The 24,431-nt window shown below is 43.2% G+C and overlaps 2 protein-coding genes across 2 annotated transcripts; one reads left to right on the top strand and one right to left on the bottom strand.

Annotated features, from left to right (window-relative positions):
- Positions 1–5,410: 5,410 nt before the first annotated feature.
- LOC115197305 (achaete-scute homolog 1b) lies at positions 5,411–7,265 on the bottom strand. The gene has a single exon (XM_029758697.1). It carries the CDS (start codon positions 6,943–6,945, stop codon positions 6,334–6,336), a length of 612 nt encoding a protein of 203 aa, XP_029614557.1. The 5' UTR covers positions 6,946–7,265; the 3' UTR covers positions 5,411–6,333.
- A 9,559-nt stretch (positions 7,266–16,824) lies between these two features.
- On the top strand, positions 16,825–21,690 carry LOC115197304 (interferon regulatory factor 3). Its single transcript, XM_029758696.1, has 10 exons — positions 16,825–16,950; positions 17,312–17,468; positions 17,719–17,890; positions 18,036–18,139; positions 18,311–18,362; positions 18,513–18,662; positions 18,850–19,055; positions 19,296–19,497; positions 19,740–19,855; positions 20,078–21,690. Exons 1-10 carry the CDS (start codon positions 16,913–16,915, stop codon positions 20,246–20,248), a joined length of 1,368 nt encoding a protein of 455 aa, XP_029614556.1. The 5' UTR covers positions 16,825–16,912; the 3' UTR covers positions 20,249–21,690.
- Positions 21,691–24,431: the final 2,741 nt, after the last annotated feature.

The raw sequence follows: 24,431 nt of genomic DNA, 5'->3' as shown, positions 1-24,431 counted from the left end.
TTTTTATTAGGATTAAATGTCAGGAATTGTGAAAAACTGAGTTTAAATGTATTTCGCTAAGGTGTATGTAAACTTCCGACTTCAACTGTAGGTAGGGTTTAGTTTCCAACAACACAGGCTTGTATACACCTTGCTGTTTGCCACTCAGACCTCAGAAACAATGTTGCAAAATATGAATTCGATCTTCCCCTTAATGAAAGCTAACCTGTCTGATGTCAGATAGGCATTTTTCGGACCAGGCGAAATCATACAGCAGCATCATTAACCTAATATGGATGAAGAATATGGGTTGTTAATGAATTCGATGGACCAATAAAAAGGGATAAAAAAAGTAGGTGCTGTATTTTAGGCCGGGTAGAACCACCACAGGGTGTCCGTTCTGAACACGGGAAGCAGTAGTTCCAGTTCAAGAGTTTAATGAACATCCACACACACAACACCACTCTCTCTAATACTAATTGTGGTTCTGTAAAGAAGATGAGAACTTAGGCTATAGCACAGTATGGGAGAAATATGTCTATTTGCGTGTCAACAAACTAAACAGGCTATGTGGACCCAAACACATGCTAGATGCAAAAAGAAACAGGTGGGTATAATTTGTGGAATATTCCGACAGGAATCTGTTCCAAAAACATTGTAAATAACAAGGTTGCCAACAAACAACGCATACAAAGTTGTATAGCAGCATAATTAGATACCACGTAGGGAGTGGGCTATTTCATTACGTTTTTCACCACGTATATTCTGAAAAATGTCTCTCCTCACTCTGGTAGCCTATGGACAAACATTAAGAATAAGCTACATGGTGAGTTGATGCCTATTCGGCAGCTAGTTTGCTAGGGGAATTGATCGTGCTACTTTGTATGTGTTGTTTGTTTGCAACCTTGTACTTTACAAAGTTTTTGGAACAGATTCCTGTTGGAACGTTCCACAAATGATACCCACCCCAAAGAAACAATAGAACAACGTAGAAATATCTACAGGGCCTCCCGAATGGCGTGGTGGTCTAAGGCACTGTATCGCAGTGCTAGGTGTAATAGTAGAGATCCTGGTTTGAATCCAGACTCTGTTGCAGCTGGCCGAGACCCATGGAGCGGCGCACAATTGGCCCAGCGTCATCCGGGTTAGGGGAGGGTTTGGCTGGCAGGGATGTCCTTGTCCAATTGCGCTCTAGCGACTTCTGTTGCGGGCCGGGCGCATGCACACTGACACGTCGCCAGATGTACGGTGTTTCCTCCAACACATTGGTGTGGCTGACTTCCGGGTTTAGCGGGCATTGTGTCCAGAAGCAGTGCGGCTTGGTTGGGTTGTGTTTCAGAGGACACATGACTCTTGACCTTCGAGTCCATACGGGAGTTGCAGCGATGAGACAAGACTGTAACTACCAATTGGGGAGAAAAAGGGGTAAAAAAAAGTTAAATAAAGAAATATCTACACATTATAAAACATAATAAGCATGAGCGATCTATAACTGAAAATAGCCTAGCACCACAGACAAATGCTAACAAATGCTAATCGTAAATAAGCATGCTAAATAGTAATGCATTACGGATGACAATGATAATGCTAATGCTAGCGGGAGTACACGAGCTAGCTAGCAGGTTTAATACAAATGGTACATATTTGCAACAGACACTATTTAGCGCCAAACAACAAGACATCAGGATTTTGTCACTTACATTTAGCTGCACGCACAATAAAACGTCAGAAAGGAAAGCAATTTTTCTGAGAAAGTAGAATAAACAGGAGAGAAAAATCTGGTGGTCATCAGAATGAAAACTACAGACTGCCTGATCGGTATAGCCATAAGTCTCAGGGAAAAAGGCTGCTGATTGGCTAATACTATTAGGATAATTGGCGTGACCTTATTTCAATAAGAAAACCAAAAAAAAAGTTAGGGTCTTGAAAAGCAGATGAGCTGGCCATTTTTACAATGGATATCAATGTCAACAGAAAGCAGCTATAACAAATTAAAAGGGAATGTTAGCTGTCATTTCACAGTTTGATGTGACCGAGTTAGCTTTTGTTAGCTGTTGTCACGGTTGTCGTAAGAACGGTACCAAGGCGCAGCGGATGTTGAGTTCCACATATTTAGAAACATAGAAACATAGAAAATAAAAATAAAACACAACATAGAAATTAAACTAGAATACCCCCTAGTCACGCCCTGACCTACTACACCATAGAGAAACAAGGGCTCTCTATGGTCAGGGCATGACAGTACCCCCCCCAAAGGTGCGGACTCCGGCTGCAAAACCTGAAACCAAATGGGGATGGTAGGGGGGATGATTAGTGTCGGTGGCGGCTCCGGTGTAGGTCGTAGCCCCCGCCCAGACCCCGGATCTGGCCATCGCACCGGGCTGAACGCCATGCCTGGACTGGGCATCGGCACAAAGGAGGGCTCCGGCCATGGAGCTGGGTTGGACGCCGTGCCTGGACTGGGCACAGGCGCAGAGGAAGGCTCCTGCCCTGGAGCTGGACTGGACGCCGTGCCTGGACTCTCCGGACCGTTGACCATCGCCGGAGGCTCCGGACCGTGGACCGTCGCCAGAGGCTCCTGACCGTGGACCGTCGCCAGAAGCTCCGGACCGTGGACCGTCGCCGGAAGCTCCGGACCGTGAACCGCCTGCCGGAAGCTCCAGACCGTGAACCGTTGCCGGAAGCTCCGGATCGTGAACCGTCGCCGGAAACTCCGGACCTTGAACCGTCGCCGGAAGCTCCGGACAGTGAACCATCGCCGGAAGCTCTGGACTGTGAATGCGCACTGGAGGCCTAGTGTGTGGAGCCGGTACAGGTGGCACCGGACTGGTTACACGCGCTTCAGGGCGAGGAGCAGGCACAGGACGTACCGGACTGGGGAGGCGCACTGGAGGCCTGATGCGTGGGGCCGGCACAGGTTGCACCGGACTGGTGACACGCTCTTCAGGGCGAGTGCGAGGAGCAGGCACAGGACGTACCGGACTGGGGTCATGCACTTCAAGGCGAGTGCGAGGAGGAGGCATAGGACGTACCGGACTGGGGAGGCGCACTGGAGGTCTGATGCGTGGGGCCGGTACAGGTTGCACAGGACTGGTGACACGCTCTTCAGGGCGAGTGCGGGGAGCAGGCACATGACATACCGGACTGGGGACATGCACTTCAGGGCGAGTGCAGGGAGCAGGCACAGGACGTACCGGGCTGGAGAGGCGCACTGGAGATCTGATGTGTGGAGCCGGTACAGGTTTCACCGGACTGATGACACGCTCCTCCAAACGCCTGCGTTGCCAAATACTCCTAGCTAACTCCATTCTCCGGTAACCTTCCTCACTCTGTTCCATCGATTTCCAGGCGGGCTCTGGCACTCTCCTTGGGTTGACCGAGCACTTCTCTATCGCCTCCCTGACAGTCTCTGTCTCTTCCCTCTGCTCAGCCGCCAGCTCCATGTGCCCCCCCCCCCAAAAAAAAAGAAATCTTTGGGTTTCTGTGGCCGCGTTCCCTGGCGTCTTGGCGACTCCCGCCAAGGAAGGGTCTCATGTCCTCTCATGTCCTCCCAAGTCCAAAACTCCCTTACCTCATTTTCACGCTGCTTGGTCCTTTGTTGGTGGGATATTCTGTCACGGTTGTCGTAAGAACGGGACCAAGGCGCAGCGGTTGTTGAATTCCACATATTTATTACAAAGTGAAACTTTAAGCAAAAACAATAAATCAATAAACGAACAACAAAACGTGACTACATGGTGCACATGCACAAACACAAAACAATATCCCACAAACACAGGTGGGAAAAATAGCTACTTAAATATGATCCCCAATTAGAGACAACAATTACCAGCTGCCTCTAATTGGGAATGATACAAAACACCAACATAGAAAATAAAACTAAAACACAACATAGAAGTTTAAACTAGAATACCCCCTAGTCACGCCCTGACCTACTACACCATAGAGAAACAAGGGCCCTCTATGGTCAGGGTGTGACAGCTGTTGATTTAAAAAAATCCCCATTAGGCTACACTCTGGGGTAGCCTAGGGATAGAACCCTCAAGGTTATTTGGCTTCACTGGGTAGGCTATATAGCTTAATGTATATATAACCTTTTTTAGTAAAGGGTTCTTTAATCTCGTCCAAAGAACCAAAAGGTTCTATATAGTGCCCCAAAGAACCATTTTTTTCTAAGAGTGTAAGGATAATGAGGCGCAAATGTAACCGATGTGAAATGGCTAGTTAGTTAGCGGTGGTGCGCGCTAATAGCGTTTCAATCGGTGACGTCACTCGCTCTGAATCTTGAAGAAGGGTTTCCCCTTGTGTCAGTTGTTGATGTGTGCAAGGGGGTCCCTGGTTCGAGCCCAGGTTGGGGCGAAGAGAGGGACGGAACCTACACTGTTACACAAAGGCGCACTCAATGGTGCGCACAATGGGGTGTTGTGCTCCCCATTTCTCGGGAGATTGCAGTTTTGATTGGGTTCTACGTGCCCTGAAAAACACAGTCAAATATACAGGTAGTCTACAACCCCAGTTTTTTTTTAGATTGATCTCAATCGACCAATAAAATGTTTGACCCGCTGCATTGTCTTCCTGACTTTCCCTGAGCCATATTTCAAAGTGATCCCTTTGAGGAAAGTGAATAGTAGGCTATATACCCACCCCCCCCCTCTCTCTCTCTCTCTCTCTCACCTGATCTGCTCCAGGCCCTCTGGGTTGGGCAAAGAGAGAGAGCATGAAAAAGAAACAATGCAGTGCATGAAATGTAATATTAATCTCCCTGTTCTCTATGCAGACAAAGCGCAAGGTATATGCACGTCTTTAAATGGTTATTGAGCACTCACACAGCTGCGCAATTTTCCCTTGTGTGCCGAAACAATTCGGTAAGAGGTCAGACTAGGCCTTTGAATAGAACCACAGAAGAAGTGTCTGTTTGCTCAGTGCAAAACCTCAGATATATTTGTATTTGATATATTTGAGTCTATTATATATACTAGTCAATTTACCCCTACCTATATGTACATAGCTACCTCAATTACCTTGTGCCACACTCCTTGCACATCGACTTGGTACTGGTACTCCCTGTATATAGGCCTAGCCATGTTGTGTTTTACTCATTATTGTTATTCCTTATTCACTGTGTATTTATTCCTCATGTCACTTTCTATTTTCATTTTAATATTTTTGTATCTTTAACTTTAACTGTGCATTGTTGGAAAAGGGCCCGTAAGTAAGAATTTCACTGTTAGTCTACACCTGTTGTTTACGAAGCATGTGACAAATACAATTTGATTTGAAATCGCCTATGTGTCAGGTGTGCCTACATAATTATCAAATCAGGTAGCCTATTATTTGTGAGCATGCCTGTCAGGCCTAAGCTACCTATTATTTGAGAAAGCTGATTAAAAATTACTATGTGTCCACACAATAATGCAACAACACCACACCATTTTATATAAATATAGTTATCTTTATTCATAAAAAAATGTTTACACAAAATATATATGTTAAAATCGGAGTCATATGAGCCTACGAAAAACGGAGAGCAAGTGCATACATTGATCAACGTCTCCATCCCACGTAAAACCCTTCAATCTTTCACGGGAAGCTGTAGAGGTCAGATCTCTGAGGTCTATTGCTGACCAATCGCTTGACACAGACATACTTGCCAATTGAACTGTCCAGTGGTCCAGTCATGGCTATCTCATGCGCACTCACGGTCTGCAAAGTGGCAGTGTTCATTATTGCAGAACTTTGTTTTGTTTATCTCAATTAACAAAAATAAGTATTTATAGGCTATTGAACAAATAAGAATTTCAATTTCAGACAATGGGCACCAAAGTACATCTTCGATGCAATCTTCCCAGCAGATGCAGGCAGTTAAAATAGGCCGTCTTGCTCTCATGTGAAACTACTAGTCCTTGGCAGCCACAACCACGCACTTCCGCTGAAATACCGTGCAGTCTCCACAGCTGCTGTTTCATTCCTAATTGCTCGTATTCAAAGTCATCGATAAAGACGTAATTCCACGCGTCACCGAAGTGCAGTCTTTCGTCCTTCGACGCGTGCGCGAACAGTCTCTCTACCCTGTTATTCCGAAGGGAACCCAAGCGCCGTTCGACTCTCTTGTAGCATAGCAACGGTAACTGAGTTACTTTCCCCTCTCATTGCCTTGTACCTGCAAACTCTGCCTGGCGATGGGAGAGAGAGAGAAAGTTGGTGCCAAGAGTGTGTTCACGGGTGTCTCGCCTGCAGAGTGAATCAAATAACTTGTCATTCTTTTCAACTTTGAGTCCCTTTTGATCGAATAAGCCCCTGTTTATACACGGGTGCTGTTGGATGGTAACGACAATTAGGTGACCTGCGTGTATCTCAGTATCTGTCGAACCAGGTGGTAAAGTCCAGCAGTTCCTGCTCCTCGGAGCTCAGGGGCTCATAGCTCCCCTCATCGGAGGAACAGGTGGAGTGGGGTGACTCCGGCTCGGCCGAGTAGCTGTTGGAGATGGTAGGGGAAGGCACCCCGCACTGGAAGGCGGCAGACACTGCATCATGCTCGTCTAGTAGCTGCTGCAGGGCTCGAATATATTCCACGGCGGACCGCAGCGTCTCCACTTTGCTCATCTTCTTGTTGGCTGCCCCGTTGGGCACGTGCTGACGCAGCGTCTGGAAGCCCATGTTCACTTGTTTGACCCGGTTCCTCTCGCGCTCGTTCCGCCGGGCCACGGCTACGGGCAGCTGCTGGGGGATGGAGTAGCCGAGTCCGTTAAAGCTGAGACGCCGCTTGCAGCGCAGGAGCTCCGGGGAGCTGGAGCGCTGTCTTTTCAGCACCGTGGTCTTGCTTTGGTACCCGGCTGCAGTGGTGTCGTTAGGGAGAGCGCACTCCTGGGCTGGGGCGTGCAAGGTAATGGTGGTGCGCCTCTCCATCAGTCCAAATGTGTATGCGTTCTGCGCCATTTGCGTGGTGGTGATGGTGGTAGTCTCCATGTTGGTTGATGGTGAGACAGGGCTACTGACAGATGTGGGTTGCAACAGCGCAGCCTCACAGAAAGACACTCCGTGGAAGAAGAGATAAAAAAATAGACCGAGGTTGGCAGTGCACTGCTCTCGTGTCTTTCGCGTGGGAGCCGTGTGGCTATAGCTGGAGCGCGCTGTGGCTATTTGGTGTCCAAGTCTTTCTTGACTACGCTTGCTTACTTCAAGAGCCGATCTGACCCAAACTTTGGCAGCACTCCTCTTTTTCAACACGCGCCCCACACACCCCACCCTTTGGAGACGCACGCTTCTCCGCGAGGCCCCGCCCGCTACTGTGTGATTCATCTGCTAGCCGACTCCGCGAGCCAGGCGCGTGGCTCCGGGAGCTCAGTAAACAATCCAGAGCTTTCACTGCGCCAGGAGCACGCGCTGGGCTCATTTACATTCCAATGTCTCCAACTTGAAAGCCCATTGGTGGATTCAAACGGTCTGCAACCCGGAGAAAATAAAGAAATAGAGAGAAATAATTTGAAAAAAGGAGAGAATGAAGAAAGGGGAATGGTTTGGTTCTTTGAAATGCCTTTTGAATTTGACAATATACCCCTGGCAAGTCTTCAAATTATCAGTCTTCCCCCACTCCACCCTTCTCCTCTCACTCTTTAAAATCCAAAATACCAAGGACGCTCTCTCCGGTATCCAGGCTACAGCCTTAGAGAGGAAAATAAATGGCAAGCGTGTCTCTGTATAGAATAATTGGCCATTATAGAACTAGCATAGAAGCACGATTAATTTAAGGTAAACATAATGTTTATGACGTGTGGGTATGTCTGCAAATGGCATATCGCTGCCGTGCGTAATGACCCCCCAAAACTAGTGCTCTACAGGTGCACATTGTCTGCATAGAGATCCAAGCATCTACTGCCTGGCTATATTGGCAGCTGATGTTCTGTTGGATTCTGTGCCATTCCAACACTTAAATGCAAGCCCCAAATGTCATGCGTAAAAAGTGTATTCGCAAAATGGATTTGGGTGTTTAGGATAATATGTTATAGCCTAACTACGCGTATTTAATTATTCAGTTATTACGCACATTGAAAGTATTAATAAATATACAACTTCAGGTACCACACTGAACTTTGTGTTTTCGTTTTAGGCGAGTTTCAACGTGGTTGATGGATTGTCTTTTTCAGAACCACATTCGACTGGACAGCACGTTCCAGTAACAGTCCTTCTGTTATTTATGGTCAAACGGCTGCACAACACTAATCCTCCATAGAATGTTTAAATAGGACAATATGCAGAATTATTTCTCATTCTTTCATATGTTCAACATTTTGTACTTTAGCGCTCGGCTAACTCGCAACATTTCCCGCTCTTACAAAACAAGTTTATTCACTGAGCTTTTTTCAACAAATAGACTAAAATTTAAATATATAGTCCTCTCCGTCTCTCTGTGTCATGTGCTGTTAACTCAAAGTACTTTCAACGAGACATCTCGTCGAATATCTCGTCAAGTTGCTTTCGGGAATGAATAAAAGTGAACACGTAGTGACCTCTGGCGGTGAAAATAAATAATCACGCCGTACAATCCTACTATCTTTCCCAAGACTCGGCCAGTAGAGAGCAGCAGCAGATAACGTTCAAGATTGGGGCTATAGTTTCTAAAAAAAAACGTATTTGTATAGGCCGCTTGCCTGTTACGCTTTTGATTATTATATTGTCTCTGAGTTAAAATAATGCACCCACAAGAACACAATAGGCTTGTATGGGATCGATGTATTAAGTGATGATAGGGAATAGGGATGGGGTGTTTACATCAGCTGTGCTTCATATTTGTTTCCCAATGTGCAGTAGGCCTATATCAAAACAATATCAGAAACTATAACCTACAGTTAGTTGTGTTGGTCTATTATGATTGGCAGGTCAGAACTGGTCAAACTTGGACCTGGTGGTGAAACTAGTTTCAACTAGTGATGCAAAATCCACCTCCAAACAGATAAGACAATAAGCACCCAGAGGAAGTCCAATACCCTTACAGCCGTATCATGCCAATACAAGGTCTCGGGGACATACAGTACGTCTGTACAGTACATCTGTTTATGATCCTCATGATCCTCAGTGCTCATAGTAATGAAAACAGCCTATACGTATATAGTATCAGAGGTCTTTACTCAGACTATACTCTGGGGTACTTTACAGAGTTACAGTAGATACTGATTCTTACCCGTCGATTTAGATAGTGTTGATAATGGAACACAACTCAGAGAAGAGGAAGACAGGGAGTGAGAGGGACAGAGAATCAGAGACACTGATAGACCGATATAAACAGAGAGAAAGGTATACAGATATATAGAATGGCAGAAGGGTAAAGAGGGAGACAGAGAGAGAAAAATAGAGAGAGGTGGTTGTTTCTGAAGTTCTCAGTCTCCCAGGAGATGCAGTGTGGATTTCCCCCACAAAGCTCCCTATAATGCAGGAGCCTTGGGGGTACAGAACTTTCTCTCTTAATTGTCTGCTCAACAATACTCCTCTCAGTGCTGCAAAATGCTGAATAATTTAGATATACTGGAACTGGTAAACTGAAAGAGTGGCCCCAATCCAGTGCCCAAACTGTCTTACTGGTATTCATGCATTTTTTATACATTTCTTTGTGGCAATAGACTGACTTCCTGGTATGACAAATGCTAATCACAAGCTAAAGCAAGAAGACAATTTCAACTAAGAGATTGTCCTAAACATTTCTGAAATAATCCTTTAACCCTAACACACACTTGAGTAAATCTCTATCCACACTAGTCCATTCTCCACCAAAGGCCTGTGCATCACAGAAACAGGTCCCCTTCATTATAGCCCCTTGACATCCGTGTGTTTGTGGGTTTGTGCGTGTGTGTTTGTGCGTGCATGCATGTGGGTGCGTGTGAGCGTGCGTGTGTGTGTGTGAATAGTGATGTGAAAACTGCACTATACAGTCTGAATGAGTGAGCTATATCCTTCCCCAGTGTCAATCCAGGGGCCTTCACACGACCACAGAGCCACAGGGGCCTGCTCCTATAAAGAGACACATCACGGACCAGGGCAAAACAGCATTTCCAACGAGCAGGAAGAGGGAAGTGTTCAGCTAGAGTGAGTATTGCTTCCCCATTCCTGAGACTGGCATGGTGGAGCATACTGTACACAGTTGAAGTCAGACGTTTACATAAACCTTAGCCAAATACATTTAAACTCAGTTTTTCACAATTCCTGACATTTAATCCTAGTAAAAATGCCCTGTCTTAGGATCACCACTTTATTTTAAGAATGTGAAATGTCAGAATAATAGTAGAGAGAATGATTTATTTCAGCTTTTATTTCTTTCATCACATTCCCAGTGGGTCAGAAGTTTACATAAAGGATATATATTAGTACTTGGTAGCATTGCCTTTAAATTGTTTAACTTGGGTCAAACATTTCGGGTAGCCTTCCACAAGCTTCCCACAATAAGTTGGGTGAATTTTTGCCCATTCCTCCTGACAGAGCTGGTGTAACCGAGTCAGGTTTGTAGGCCTCCTTGCTCACACATGCTTTTTCAGTTCTACCCACAAATGTTCTATAGGATTAAGGTCAGGGCTTTGTGATGGCCACTCCAATACCTTGACTTTGTTGTCCTTAAGCCATTTTGCCACAACTTTGGAAGTATGCTTGGGGTCATTGTCCATTTGGAAGACCCATTTGCGACCAAGCTTTAACTTCCTGACTGATGTCTTGAGATGTTGCTTCAATATATCCACATCATTTTCTTTCCTCATGATGCCATCTATTTTGTGAAGTGCACCAGTACCTCCTGCAGCAAAACACCCCCACAACATGATGCTGCCACCCCCCTGCTTCACAGTTAGGATGGTGTTCTTCGGCTTGCAAGCCGCCCCCTTTTTCCTCCAAACATAACGATGGTCATTATGGCCAAACAGTTCTATTTCTGTTTCATCAGACTAGAGGACATTCTCCAAAAAGTACGATCTTTGTCCCATTTGCAGTTGCAAACCGTAGTCTGGCTTTTTCATGGGGGTTTTGGACCAGTGCCATCTTCCTTGCTGAGCGGCCTTTCAGGTTATGTCGATATAGGACTTGTTTACTGTGGATATAGATACTTTGTTTCCTCCAGCATCTTCACAAGGTCCTTTGCTGTTGTTCTGGGATTGATTTGCACTTTTCGCACCAAAGTACGTTCATCTCTAGCAGACAGAACACATCTCCTTCCTGAGCGGTATGACGGCTGCGTGGTCCCATGGTGTTTATACTTGCATACTATTGTTTGTACAGATGAACGTGGTACCATCAGGCGTTTGGAAATTGCTCCCAAGGATGAACCAGACTTGTGGAGGTCTTGGCTGATTTCTTTTGATTTTCCCATGATTTCAAGCAAAGAGGCACTGAGTTTGAAGGTAGGCCTTGAAATACATCCACAGGTACACCTCCAATTGACTCAAATGATCTCACCGAGGCAGTGAAAATAGCTTTAAGGTGATGGTGGAATTAGAATAGGTCAGACTATGCAAAACAGAGGCTCCCTTGTGATGAGAGAGTACTAGACTGCCGCAGTGCTTGTATTGATAGAGACTAAAATAGTAATAGACTTTCGGTTTTTCACCATGATTCTACATTTTGGTACTTTACAGCCTTATTCTAAAACTGATTAACTAAAACAAATTCCATATCAAGCTACACACAATACCCCACAATGACGAAGCAAAAACAGGTTTTTGAATGTTTTGCTAATTTATTACAAATTAAAACAGAAATACCTTATTTACATAAGTATTCAGACCCTTTGCTAGGAGACTCAAAGTTGAGCTCAGGTGCATCCTGTTTCAATCCTTGAGATGTTTAAAAAATTTGATTGGAGTCCACCTGTTGTAAATTCAATTGATTGGACATGATTTGGAAAGGCACACACCTGTCCATATAAGGTCCCACAGTTGACAGTACATGTCAGAGCAAAAACCAAGCTATGAAGTCGAAGGAATTGTCCGTAGAGCTCCGAGACAGAATTGTGTTGAGGCACAGATCTGGGGAAGGGTACCAAAAAATGTCTGCAGCATTGAAGGTCTCCAAGAACACAGTGGCCTCCATCATTCTTAAATGGAAGAAGTTTGAAATCACCAAGACTCTTCCTAGAGCTGGCCGCCCAGCCAAACTGAGCAATCGGGGGAGAAGGGCCTTGGTCAGGGAGGTGACCAAGAACCCAATGGTCACTCTGACAGAGCTCTAGAGTTCCTCTGTGGAGATGGGAGAGCCTTCCAGAAGGACAACCATTTCTGTAGCACTCCACCAATCAGGGCTTTATGGTAGAGTGGCCAGATGGAAGCCATTCCTCAGTAAAAGGCACATGACTGTCTGCTTGGAGTTTGCCAAAAGGCACCTAAAGGACTCAGACCATGAAAAACAAGATTCTCTGGTCTGATGAAACCAAAATTGAACTCTTTGGCCTGAATGCCAAGCGTCACGTCTGAAGGAAACCTGGAACCATCCCTATGGTGAATTGTGGTCATGGCAGCATCATGCTGCGGGGATGTTTTTCAGCGGCAGGGACTATGAGACTAGTCAGGATCGAGGGAAAGATGAACGGAGCAAAGTACAGAGAGATCCTTGATGAAAACCTGCTCCAAAGCGCTCAGGACCTCAGACTGGGGCAAAGGTTCACCTTCCAACAGGACAACAATCTTAAGCACACAGCCAAGACAACGCAGGTGTGGCTTCGGGACAAGTCTCTGAATGTCCTTGAGTGGCCCAGCCAGAGCCCGGACTTGAACCCAATCGAACATCTGGAGAGACCTGAAAATCGCTGTGCAGCAACGGTCCCCATCCAGCTTGACAGAGCTTGAGAGGATCTGCAGAGAAGAATGGAAGAAACTCCCCAAATACAGGTGTGCCAAGCTTGTAGCGTCATACCCAGGAGGAATCTAGGCTGTAATCACTGCCAAAGGATCTTCAACAAAGTACTGTGTAAAGGGTCTGAATACTTATGTAAATGTGATAATATTATTTTTTATATATACATTTTCCAAAATTCCTAAAAACCTGTTTTTGCTTTGTCATTAAGGGGTATTATGTGTAGATTGAGGAAAAAAACAATATAATAAATTTTATAATACAGTAACAAAATGTGAAGTAAAGTAACAAAATGTGGAAAAAGTCAAGTGGTCTGAATACTTTCCAAATGCACTGTATATCCTGGTGTTTCCCCCTGTTGCATGTCAGTGTGGTTGTATTGAAAGAGGAGGGCTGGAAAGAGGAAGTGTTATTCTAGGCCCAGCTGAGAGACAACATTAAAGGTTCTCTCATCAAGAAGAGGGCATCCCCACTCTCCTCGCTGTCTGACTTATTTTTACCATGTCTCACCATAAGCACATTATATAACAACACACCTGCAGATTTTTCACTTTGAAACTCTCAGTCCTATTTCTTATACCTCACGTCAGGACAGTGATGTTCAGCTTGACCTGCACTTATTACAATGTACAGGAAATGCACCGGAAAATAACTGTTGTCTATAGCTTATTTTCAAACCAAGGTGAACAGTGGAGCAAACTGAAGGTGAAAACATTCAGCAACTCTTGGATAGATTAATGACCATCAAAAATACAGAGTATTATGTCTGTCTGACTGGCTGCATGGTAACTTGAATCAAAGGCACTGTTTAGTTACAGCATTGGACACATGCAACAGGAGATCTGCAGATGCCTGGTGAGAATGTATGAATGGGCATATAAAGAGATGTGTTGTTATTTTAGTAGGAACAAAACCTAATCTTGTACTTACAGTGAAGTTTCATAAGTGACTATCTGTGGTGAGCCACCCTGGATTCTCTCAGCCAATAACACGTTACTCTCAGCAGCTGTTATGGGCGGCAGGTAGCCTAGTGGCTAGAGCGTTGGACTAGTAACCGAAATGTCGCAAGATCGAATCCCTGAGCTGACAAGGTAAAAATATGTTGGTTTGCCCCTGAACAAGGCAGTTAACCAACTGTTCCTAGGCTGTCACTGTAAATAAGAATTGTTCTTAACTGACTTGCCTAGTTAAGTAAAGGTTAAATTTAAAAATAGTTAGCAAACAAACCCTGAATGGAGACTTGCTCTCAGACTGCAACCCAATCCATGACTACTATCCAGTCAAGTGGCCACATTCCTGAAGTAGGAGGGTGTAAAAGGAATTAATATATTAGACAATGCTTGAAATAAACTCAAAGGGCTGCAGTGGAATTTACAGTTCTTTTCATGCACATACTACTTATAACCAAATATAACTGCATTGTATCACCTTTGATATATTAAAAAAATGATATGATATAAAGTCATACAACATAGAGTGCATTCGGAAAGTATTCAGACCTCTTGACTTTTCCGCATGTTGTTATGTTACAGTCTTATTCTAAAATTGATTCAATTGTATTTTTTCGCCACTAGAGATTCTGGGTTCGAGTCCCCCCTGCTTCACAGTTGGGATGGTGTTCTTCGGCTTGCAAGCCTCCCCCTTTTTCCTTCAAACATAACGATGGTCATTAAGGCCAAACAGTTCTATTTTTGTTTCATCAGACCAGAGGACATTTCTCCAAAAAGTACGATCTTTGTCCCCATGTGCAGTAGCAAACCATAGTCTGGCTTTTTCGTGGGGGTTTTGGAGCAGTGGCTTCTTCCTTGCTGAGTGGCCTTTCAGGGTATGTCGATATAGGACTCGTTGTACTGTGGATATAGATACTTTTGTACCTGTTTCCTCCATCATCTTCACAAGGTCCTTTGCTGTTGTTCTGGGATTGATTTGCACTTTTCGCACCAAAGTACGTTCATCTCCAGGAGACAGAACGTGTCTCCTTCCTGAGCGGTATGACGGCTGCATAGTCCCATTGTCATGACTTCTGCCAAAGTCGATGCCCCTCCTTGCTCGGGTGGTGCTCGGCGGTCGACGTCACCGGTCTTCTAGCCATCATTGATCAGTTTTTCATTTTCCATTGGTTTTGTCTTGTCTTCCTACACACCTGTTTCCAATCCAATTAATCATGTTGTGTATTTAACCCTCTGTTTCCCCTCATGTCCTTGTCGGTGATTGTTTGTGATGTTATGTTACGTGGGTTTGTGTATCAGTGTGCAGCGGGTATACCATTTATTTTGTACTTTGGTTTTGGAGTTAGTTGTTTTATTAAATACTCCATATTAACCAACTTGGTTTCTCCTGCGCCTGACTTCCCTGCCACCTACATATACGAATATGACACCCATGGTGATTATACTTGCATACTTTTGTTTGTACAGATGAACATGGTACCTTCAGGCGTTTGGAAATTGCTCAAGGATGAACCAGACTTGTGGAGGTCTACAATTTTTTTCTGAGGTCTTGGCTGATTTCTTTTGATTTTCCCATGATGTCAAACAAAGAGGCACTGAGTTTGAAGGTAGGCCTTGAAATACATGAACAGGTACACCTCCAATTGACTCAAATGATGTCAATTAGCCTATCAGAAGCTTCTAAAGCCATGACATAATTTTCTGGAATTTTCCAAGCTGTTTAAAGGCACAGTCAACTTAGTGTATGTAAACTTCTGACCCTCTGGAATTGTGATACAGTGAATTATAAGTGAAATAATCTGTCTGTAAACAATTGTTGGAAAAATTACTTGTGTCATGCACAAAGTAGATGTCCTCACCGACTTGCCAAAACTATAGTTTGTTTCCAAATTATGTTAAACCAATTGAATTTACCACAAGTGGACTCCAATCAAGTTGTAGAAACATCTCATGGATGATCAATGGAAACAGGATGCACCTGAGCTCAATTTCGAGTCTCATGGCAAAGGGTCTGAATACTTATGTAAATCATGTATTTGTTTTTTATTTTTAATACATTTGCAAAAATGTCTAAAAAAACAGTTTTTGCTTTGTTGTTTTGGGGTATTGTGTGTAGAGTTATGAGGGAAAAAAGTGATTTAATCAATTTTAGAATAAGGCTGTAATGTAACAAAATGTGGACAAAGCAAAGGGGTCTTAATATTTAAATGCACTGTAGATCACTGATACAATCACTCAAAAGTTTGTAGTTGCATTTTAAAGGGCATTTGTCTTGTAGGCCATGCCTGTAATCCCCTGAAGTTCCCTGGTTTATGGATGTATTGTGCAATATCAATGAAATGAAAGGACCAACAGAATAGTGACTACAGTTGATACTTGTTACAATGCTAACAAAGCAACAAAGTAGTCTGGCTAGTTTTCCATAGAGGAATTTCCACTCATGAATATTCATTTACATAAGACACACATCTGAATTAAATTCTAAAGAAACCAGCTAAATGGAATGTTACAGGTGTATTGACGTGAGTAAATGATGGGTCATTCATTCCCCCGCAATGTAATCTTACTGGTGATTTTGATACATTATAATTAGCCGACATGCTTTCCCAAACCCAGTCCCAAATCTATTCATATCTAGGTATAAATATCCAAAACAAAACTCCAGAACAAGGACGATGACATTTCAACTTCAGTGAGGCGTTCTATCTACACGCTTTCAGCCTGTTGTCAAAATAGAAATCGATGCTGATCTCTCTGTATAAGAGTCAGATTGATTTAATACATGTTTGTCAGACATCCTATTATGTCTTGACCATGACACAGTTTGATTGCTAACTTCAGTGTGAGAGAGAAATTGCCTGCTTTGTTTGTTTCATCATCAGTTGGTGACAAGATTGTTTCGCAGACTAACTTTCACTTTCAGACTGGCGTTTGTCATCGCGTAACACCCATTATTATACCAAACCAATGAGTTGGATACACATACATGCATTTTAATATTAAAGTACCGTCGGAAATACCATGTTAAATTAATCTCCTCCTCCTCCTCTCTGTCCAGGGAAACTCCCTCTATCTGACATCATGACGCCTATAAAAAATCTTGTGCCCAGCAATGTACCTGGAAACAATTAGAAAAACACTTAGTAGTACACTTCCACTGTATGACAGAAGTACGTGGCTCAGCATTAACGATGCAAAGGTAATATTTTTCATATTTGCACGTGAGGTAAACAGATATGTTCTCGCAATATGCAGACTAGAAGGCTAGTTATAGGTACTGATAACAGTTACCGTAAAATAGAGTTAGGAATGGATATTCCAATGAGCTCGGCTATGCTTACTAGTGATTGTAGTGTGCTTCTACTGTAAAAACCTTGGTACCCTACCGATTGAATTGATTGTTGAATGCAGAGTGCAATGATACAGTCTCTCTCCCTCTCTCCTTTCACTCTCTCTGCGAAATTAACAAGTGCTCTTCCATTGACAATTCGCTCACCAATGTTTCAGCCACTGTCTCTCTTTTCTGAAGTATGTATGTCCTTCCTCTCTGTACGTTCCAGTCGCAACCCCAAACCTCAGTTTGCGGACTGGCTGATAGAACAGGTGTGGACCGGGCAATACGCCGGGTTGTATTTTGTGGACAACAACAAGTTCAGAGTCCCGTGGAAACACATCTCTAGGAAGGACTGCTGCGAGGACGACAGTAAAATATTCAGGGTAAGGCTTACATTGTGGAAGGTAGTGCTTTGAAGAGTTTCAAGGAAATAGAGGCTGTGGTTTGATTGCAAACTGCAGATCTTGAGTCAAGGTATTGTAATGTTATACAAATATATTATTAACTTGTTATGACACTTCAATTCGCCTTTCATCATTGTTATATTGACAGGTTTGGTCAGTTGGCATTATTTTGCCTCCTAGCTACAGAATATTTCAGAAATTAAACTTCCACATTCTTTGGTGGTTACAGGCATGGGCAGTGGTCAGTGGTAAAATCAACACGCATCCCAATGACAAGGCAAAGTGGAAGACTAACTTCCGCTGTGTACTGAACAACCTGACCAAACGTTTCATGATGGTGGAAGACCACTCCAAGGACTCAGACGACCCCCATAAAGTCTACCTGATTATCAACAATGAGTGTATGATCAATACAGCTTTTGTAATGTATCTAAAGTGTCACAAGACTGTGTTAGCCCACTGTGCTAAAGCCTAAACCAAGCTCAGTTAGCCAACGCAAGTCTCCTCTTGCCCCAACTTTAATTTGATTATGTCTTCTTGTTACAGCTAACTATGGGAGCCCACACATAGAGGAAATTGCTGTGGAGGACTATGACATTGACATCCACAGCTCTCTCACCTCTACAGACTACACCCCCCCAGGCATGGAGGTACAGCAATATTAAATCTATATTGAACTAGGAGCTGGTTGTCCAATTCTGCCCTCCTAGAAAGCACTATTCTATTTATTCTGTTCTATTCTCACTTGTTTAGTATTTTTTGAGGACAAATTCATTATCAAACCATTTCAAATCTGTGAATGTATTTTTTTCTCCAAACAGCATGATAATCTACTCAAGCTTGTGAACACCTTAGACCTGAACCAACCTACTGGTACAGCACACCTCCCACCTGTAGAAAGTCAACCCCTTACAATGGGTTGTTTATTACTCACACACAAAAAGTATATTTTTTTCTTGAGAAAGCTTTCTAATGAGATAAGAGACCAGTTTTCTCAAATCTCCCTTTTTTCCTTCTCCACAGAGGAGTGGGCAGAGAACTATATACACACACACCACCCAGTAGTACCAGAAGACTGCTACCCCTTCCAGCCTCTAACAGAGCCCCAGCCAGTCTCCCAGAACCACTCACCACCACCAATCCCAGTACCAGTACAGCAGCCATACGACCACGGTATGCAAAGGCCATACATCCACAAGTCAATAAAAAAGGAAAAATACATACGTAGAAGTTGTTGTTGTTATTGTGTAAATACCGTTTTACCATGTAGTTCTAGTCATTTCTGTAGCGTAAAATAAAGTTCATTTCAGTCATGTAGTAAAATGTGACCTATTTGATGACCTCTCCCATCTCCCCACAGTGAACCAGGATGCCCTGCTCAACCTGCCTGCTGCCCAGCCGTCTCTCTGTGACCTGGAGATCACCATCTCCTACAGGAGGAGAGAGATGCTGAAGACCCAGGTGTCAGGCCCCCTGGTTCAGCTCCACTACCAGTGTGATGTCCCTGAGCCCAACGCCCAGACCCTCTGCTTCCCTAGCACTGACGGCCTGCTAGACCACAAACAGGTAGGGGCGCTGCTACTATTCACCTGCACTACTATCTGGCGTTCTGTGTACATACCTGTGGTATTCCAATGTGTGTCTTTGTTGTATACAAGTGAAACTGACTGGTCATTCACTAGCAATGCACATAGCATTAAGAAACACTAACAACAAGTCTTAGCAACATGACAAGCAAAAACCATTTTTTTAATCCCAGACTAACTTCTCTGTACCTCTTTCTTCCTCTGCCTTCATTTCCACCAGATTGAATACACCAACCGCATCCTAGGGAGTGTCCAAAGGGGTCTTCTCCTGGAGGTACGAAACACGGGTATCTATGGTTACCGGCAGGACAAATGCCATGTGTTCTCCAGTACTAGTGACCCCAGAGAGGCACACCCTGAACCCAGGAAGATGCCCCAAAATGAAATGGTACAACTGTTGAGCTTCGACAAGTACATGACTGGTAAGTTTGGCTCACTGGATTACACAAAGACAATGAAGACAGCTATGAAGAATCAGCTCACACACACACACACACACACACACACACACACACACACACACACACACACACACACACACACACACACACACACACACACACACACACACACATATCTCTCAGAGACAGACACAAATCAGTATAATGCTAACCTCTGTCCATTTGTCTAATGTCAGTGTTTTGACATCTATGAACCCATTTAGATCTGATAGCATTTAAGGAGAACAGAGGAGGCTCTCCTGACTATACCATCCACATGTGCTTTGGAGAGAAGTTCCCAGACGGAAAACCCCTGGAGAAGAAACTCATCATTGTCAAGGTAAACATCTCTCTCTCTTGAGCTTTAACCATCAAGGCAACAGCCAGCTTAGAGTAACGTAGAACAAATTGGTTATGAACTAATATTTATTGTGTGTAATCTAATGCAATTACTGCATATGTCATTTTTTTTATAAATCTCTTCTCTCTAAATATTTTCCTCTCCCTACCCCTCCACTTTCCTCTCGTACCACCTTCTCTCCGTTTCCCCTTCGCTTCCCAGGTGGTTCCCTTGATCTGTCGTCACTTCCACGAGGTGGCCCAGGGGGAGGGGGCGTCTTCCCTCCAGAACGACAACATCAGCCTGCAGATCTCCCACCACAACAGCCTGATGGAGCTTATCAGTGCCACCTGGCCCGACGGCCCAGAGCACACCATGGGGCAATACTTCTAGACCACTAATCGTACCACATCTCCACCCACCAACCCACCCAGCCTATCTAGGACTAGTACTAAATAGACCTCTGGGTCTGTCCCAATCACGCACTTTGGGCCTATCCCAAATTGGTCCTATGGTTGTGTCCCTAACCCTGGTTGTGTTACTTTACTCTACTTCTAGACCAAGACTGGTATCTAATAGACCTCAGCTAGGTCTTGTTTATTTAACTGGTCCATTACTCTACTGATTAGCTATATCACTCATTTAATATTCCCTCAGGAAAAACATTTTTACAAAAAGTATATATGACGCAATTATTTGTAAATGATCTGATCTGTAATTATATGTACAATTCAAATGTGTAGATATTTGAAAGTGTTGGTCAATTTCTTCAACAAATGATCAGGTCTATATAATTATCAAACATACATTAGTAATGGAACGGAAACAGACTCTTTGTTTAAGTATTAAAAAAATACTCCTTTAGTAATACAATTTGTAGGCAGAAGTTGGTACAGAGTACAGTATAACAGTATATGATAGTTTCTCCCCAAGTTCTGCAAAATGTCTAAGACATGCTGTAACTCATATAGCCTCCCCTTCCCCCTTACGTAACTTTCCCTAGCAACAACATTTTAATAAATCTAACCTCCCCCTGACAGCAGGAACCATTTTATCAGCAAGTAAAAACGCAGAAGTGGGTTTGACCGAAACTTGACCTTTCATCACAAGTATAGGGTCATGACAAGGTGAAGGAGTAAGCATCTTCTGACAGGGGGCTGGTTTCATCAGGTCTGTGGCAGCTTTGTGTTCTCAGAAAACCAGATAACCATGGTGGGATCCAGACAGGAGGAGTCTGAATGTAGACGCCTTCTGATAATGTCTGAAGGTCACAACACTCAAAACAGGTTTTAACACACACACAGAGGTCTCCTGAAGAGGAGACCTTACAGTTTATCATAACATAATTTATTAACCCTTTAAAAGGTATAAGGCCTTGGCTTAACCCTCTTTAAAAGTCAGACAAATGTTGATAGTGTTACATTATTCTGATGATGAATCTATGTATCATATTGCTATCAGTGTGTAATGCACTAGGCGAGGCCATTCTCTTGTTAGGTTAACAGAGAATATGACATTGTAACTGTTTTATTACTGTTTTACAACTGTTTGTGGGATAGGTATTTAATAAGTGAACATCAAATCAGCCTGTCTGTATTGAGTGTCTCATTTAGTGGTCTGTTCTCTTCTACTGAAGAATTCCCAGCTTCTGTCCCTGTGGGCCACACTTTAAACCTGTCTTGGTCGCTCAATCCTTCAGTCTGTTTTCTCTTATTATTTTTTCTTGAAAAATGTATTTTATTGTATTGAAACTGAGCAAACAACTATTTTATTGTCATTGAACAGCACATTGTATAGTATGCAAAATAGGACCAATAAACTCTTTATTAGGTAAACCTGGTTCATCCCTTGTTTCATTTTACCTTTATTTAACTCGGCAAGTCAGTTAAGAACAAATTCTTATTTACAATGACGGCCTACCCCTGCCAAACCCTAACCCGGACGGCGCTGGGTCAATTGTAGGCCACCCTATGCTTCCAAATCATGGCCGGTTGTGATACAGCATGGAATCAAACCAGGATCTGTAGTAATGCCTCTAGCACTGAGATAAAGTGCCTTAAACCGCTGCGCCACTCGGGAACCCCAACGTTGTTTTACATGACATGACAAATGCTTCTGTCTCAATGCAATCTCTACAACAGTTATGGTATGTTTACTGTTTATTGCTTACTTTAGTACTGTACGTCATCATGCCCCCTAACTAGTGTCTAGGTACATACAGATAAGGAACTGCCAGATGTGTCATAATAGCCGGAAGTAAAGCCGCACTAGGAGCTACATTTGAAATTGAATATATTGAATACATGAAGTGTGGAAGAGTGGAAAGAATCGCATTAAAACATGATTTAAATATATTTTCGAAAGGGCTGTGGTCACCATTCATGTAATACATTAAGGCAAAAAATAAAGTAGGGTGACTGGTTGTGGTGGATGGGTAAGCGTATACCGCGAACGTCTAGCATGCGAGTTCAAATCTCATAACTTTAGCATTTTAGCTAATCAGCAACTTTTCAACTACTTACAATTTTTTTTAGCTACTTCACAACGACTTAGCATGTTAGCTAACCCTTCCCATAATCTTAACCCTTTTAGCTAACCCTTCCCCTAACTTTAACCCTTTAACTTAACTCCTAAACTTAACCCTAACCTTAACCCTAACCCCTAACCCTAACCTCTAGCCTAGCTAACGTTAGCCAGCTAGCTAACGTTAGACACCAAGCTAGAATCTGTAACTTATCATATGTTTTGCAAATTCGTAACATTGTACGTTTTGAAAATTCGTAACATATTGTACCTTTTGCTAATTTGTAACATATAATATGAATTGTAATTCGTAACATGTCATACGAAATGGGTGATGGACATCCACAAATGAATACATACCCTACGAAACGTAACATATCATACTAAATGGAGCATCTCGGATTTACATACAGAATAATACGAAATGCTCTGAGACCAAGCTGCTTCATAATAGATTCAATGACATCTCAGATTGATTTATTTGCAAAAAGCGACAGTTTTGTTACAAACAAGACACACTGGTTTGGCATTGGAGAAATCTGGTAAGATGAATCTATTTTAATAGAGTAGGTAGGCCTATTAATACAGACATTGGTGATTTTACCACTGTAATCAGATCAACATTATTATGTTATTGTCAATGAATTGATTAGCCCACTAACCGCATGTGTTAAATGTGTAGTGTAGGGCTATGAATTGGGCAGCTAGTAGGCTATTTGCTAATAGGCTAATTATGTTCTGGCTTGCCAACTAGCTACAAGCTCAGAAACAAATTGGCTGGAGGCCAAACCTAGTTGCCAACCCCCATTGTATATTATACACTGAACAAAAATATGAATGTATAGTGTTGGTCCCATGTTTCATGAGCTGAAATAAAAAAAATCGCAGAAATGTTCCATACGCACAAAAAACGTATTTCTCTTAACTTTTGTGCACAAATTTCGTTACATCCCTGTTAGTGAGCATTTCTCCTTTGCCAATATAATCGATCCACCTGACAGGTGTGGCATATCAAGAATCTGATTAAACAGTATGATCATTACACAGGTGAACCTTGTGATGGGGACAATAAAAGGCCACTTTAAAATGTGCAGTTTTGTCACACAACACAATGCCACAGATGTCTCAGGTTTTGAGGGAGTGTGCTATTGGCATGCTGACTGCAAGAATGTCCACCAGAGCTGTTGCCAGAGAATGTAATGTTAATTTCTATACCATAAGCTGCCTCCAATGTTGTTTAAGAGAATTTGGCAGTGCGTCCAACCGGCCTCACAACCGCAGACCATGTGTAACCACACCAGCCCAGGACCTCCACATCTGGCTTCTTCACCTGCGGGATCGTCTGAAGGGAGAGGCGGGGTGCTGAGGAGTATTTCAGTCTGTAATAAAGTGCTTTTGTGGGGAAAAACTAATTCTGATTGGCTGGGCCTTGCTCCCCAGTAGCTACACCCCTGCCCAGTCATGTGAAATCCATACAGGGCCTAATGAATTTATTTCAATTGACTGATTTCCTTAGCTAGAGAATATGCTGAAAATGGACCAGCTGTATTGAACACTGGTTTCATCTAGGAATGCCATCACTTTGCAGGCAGAGATTTCCACTGCTAGTACTAGTCACTAGTCAGTCACTGGCCTGTTTTAGTCTACTGCACTTTTTTTGAAGTAATGCTGTCTTGTCATAGCACCGCAGCTAGGTAAAAGTGATAATGTTTAACTTAAATAACACATTCTAGGGTAAGTGAAGGCTGTTTGGACAAAGATGCTTGATTGGTAGGGTTGAGTTTGATGTAACACTGTGAAGCAAGCATTTAAAGATATTCTGTAATTACTTTAGATAAAAACTTTGAGGCACCAAAATAATACCCGGGAAATTATAATAAAGTATATGCCATTTAGCAGACACTTTTAACCAAATCAACTTAGTCATGCGTGTATACAGTCGTGGCCAAAAGTTTTGAGAATGACACAAATATTAATTTCCACAAAGTTTGCTGCTTCAGTGTCTTTAGATATTTTTGTCAGATGTTACTATGGAATACTGAAGTATAATTAT

The sequence above is a fragment of the Salmo trutta genome, chromosome 7 (assembly GCF_901001165.1).
Source record: "Salmo trutta chromosome 7, fSalTru1.1, whole genome shotgun sequence".
NCBI classification, from domain to species: domain Eukaryota; kingdom Metazoa; phylum Chordata; class Actinopteri; order Salmoniformes; family Salmonidae; genus Salmo; species Salmo trutta.
Note: the sequence above shows the minus strand (reverse complement) of the source record. Positions and strands in the feature narration are given on the sequence as shown.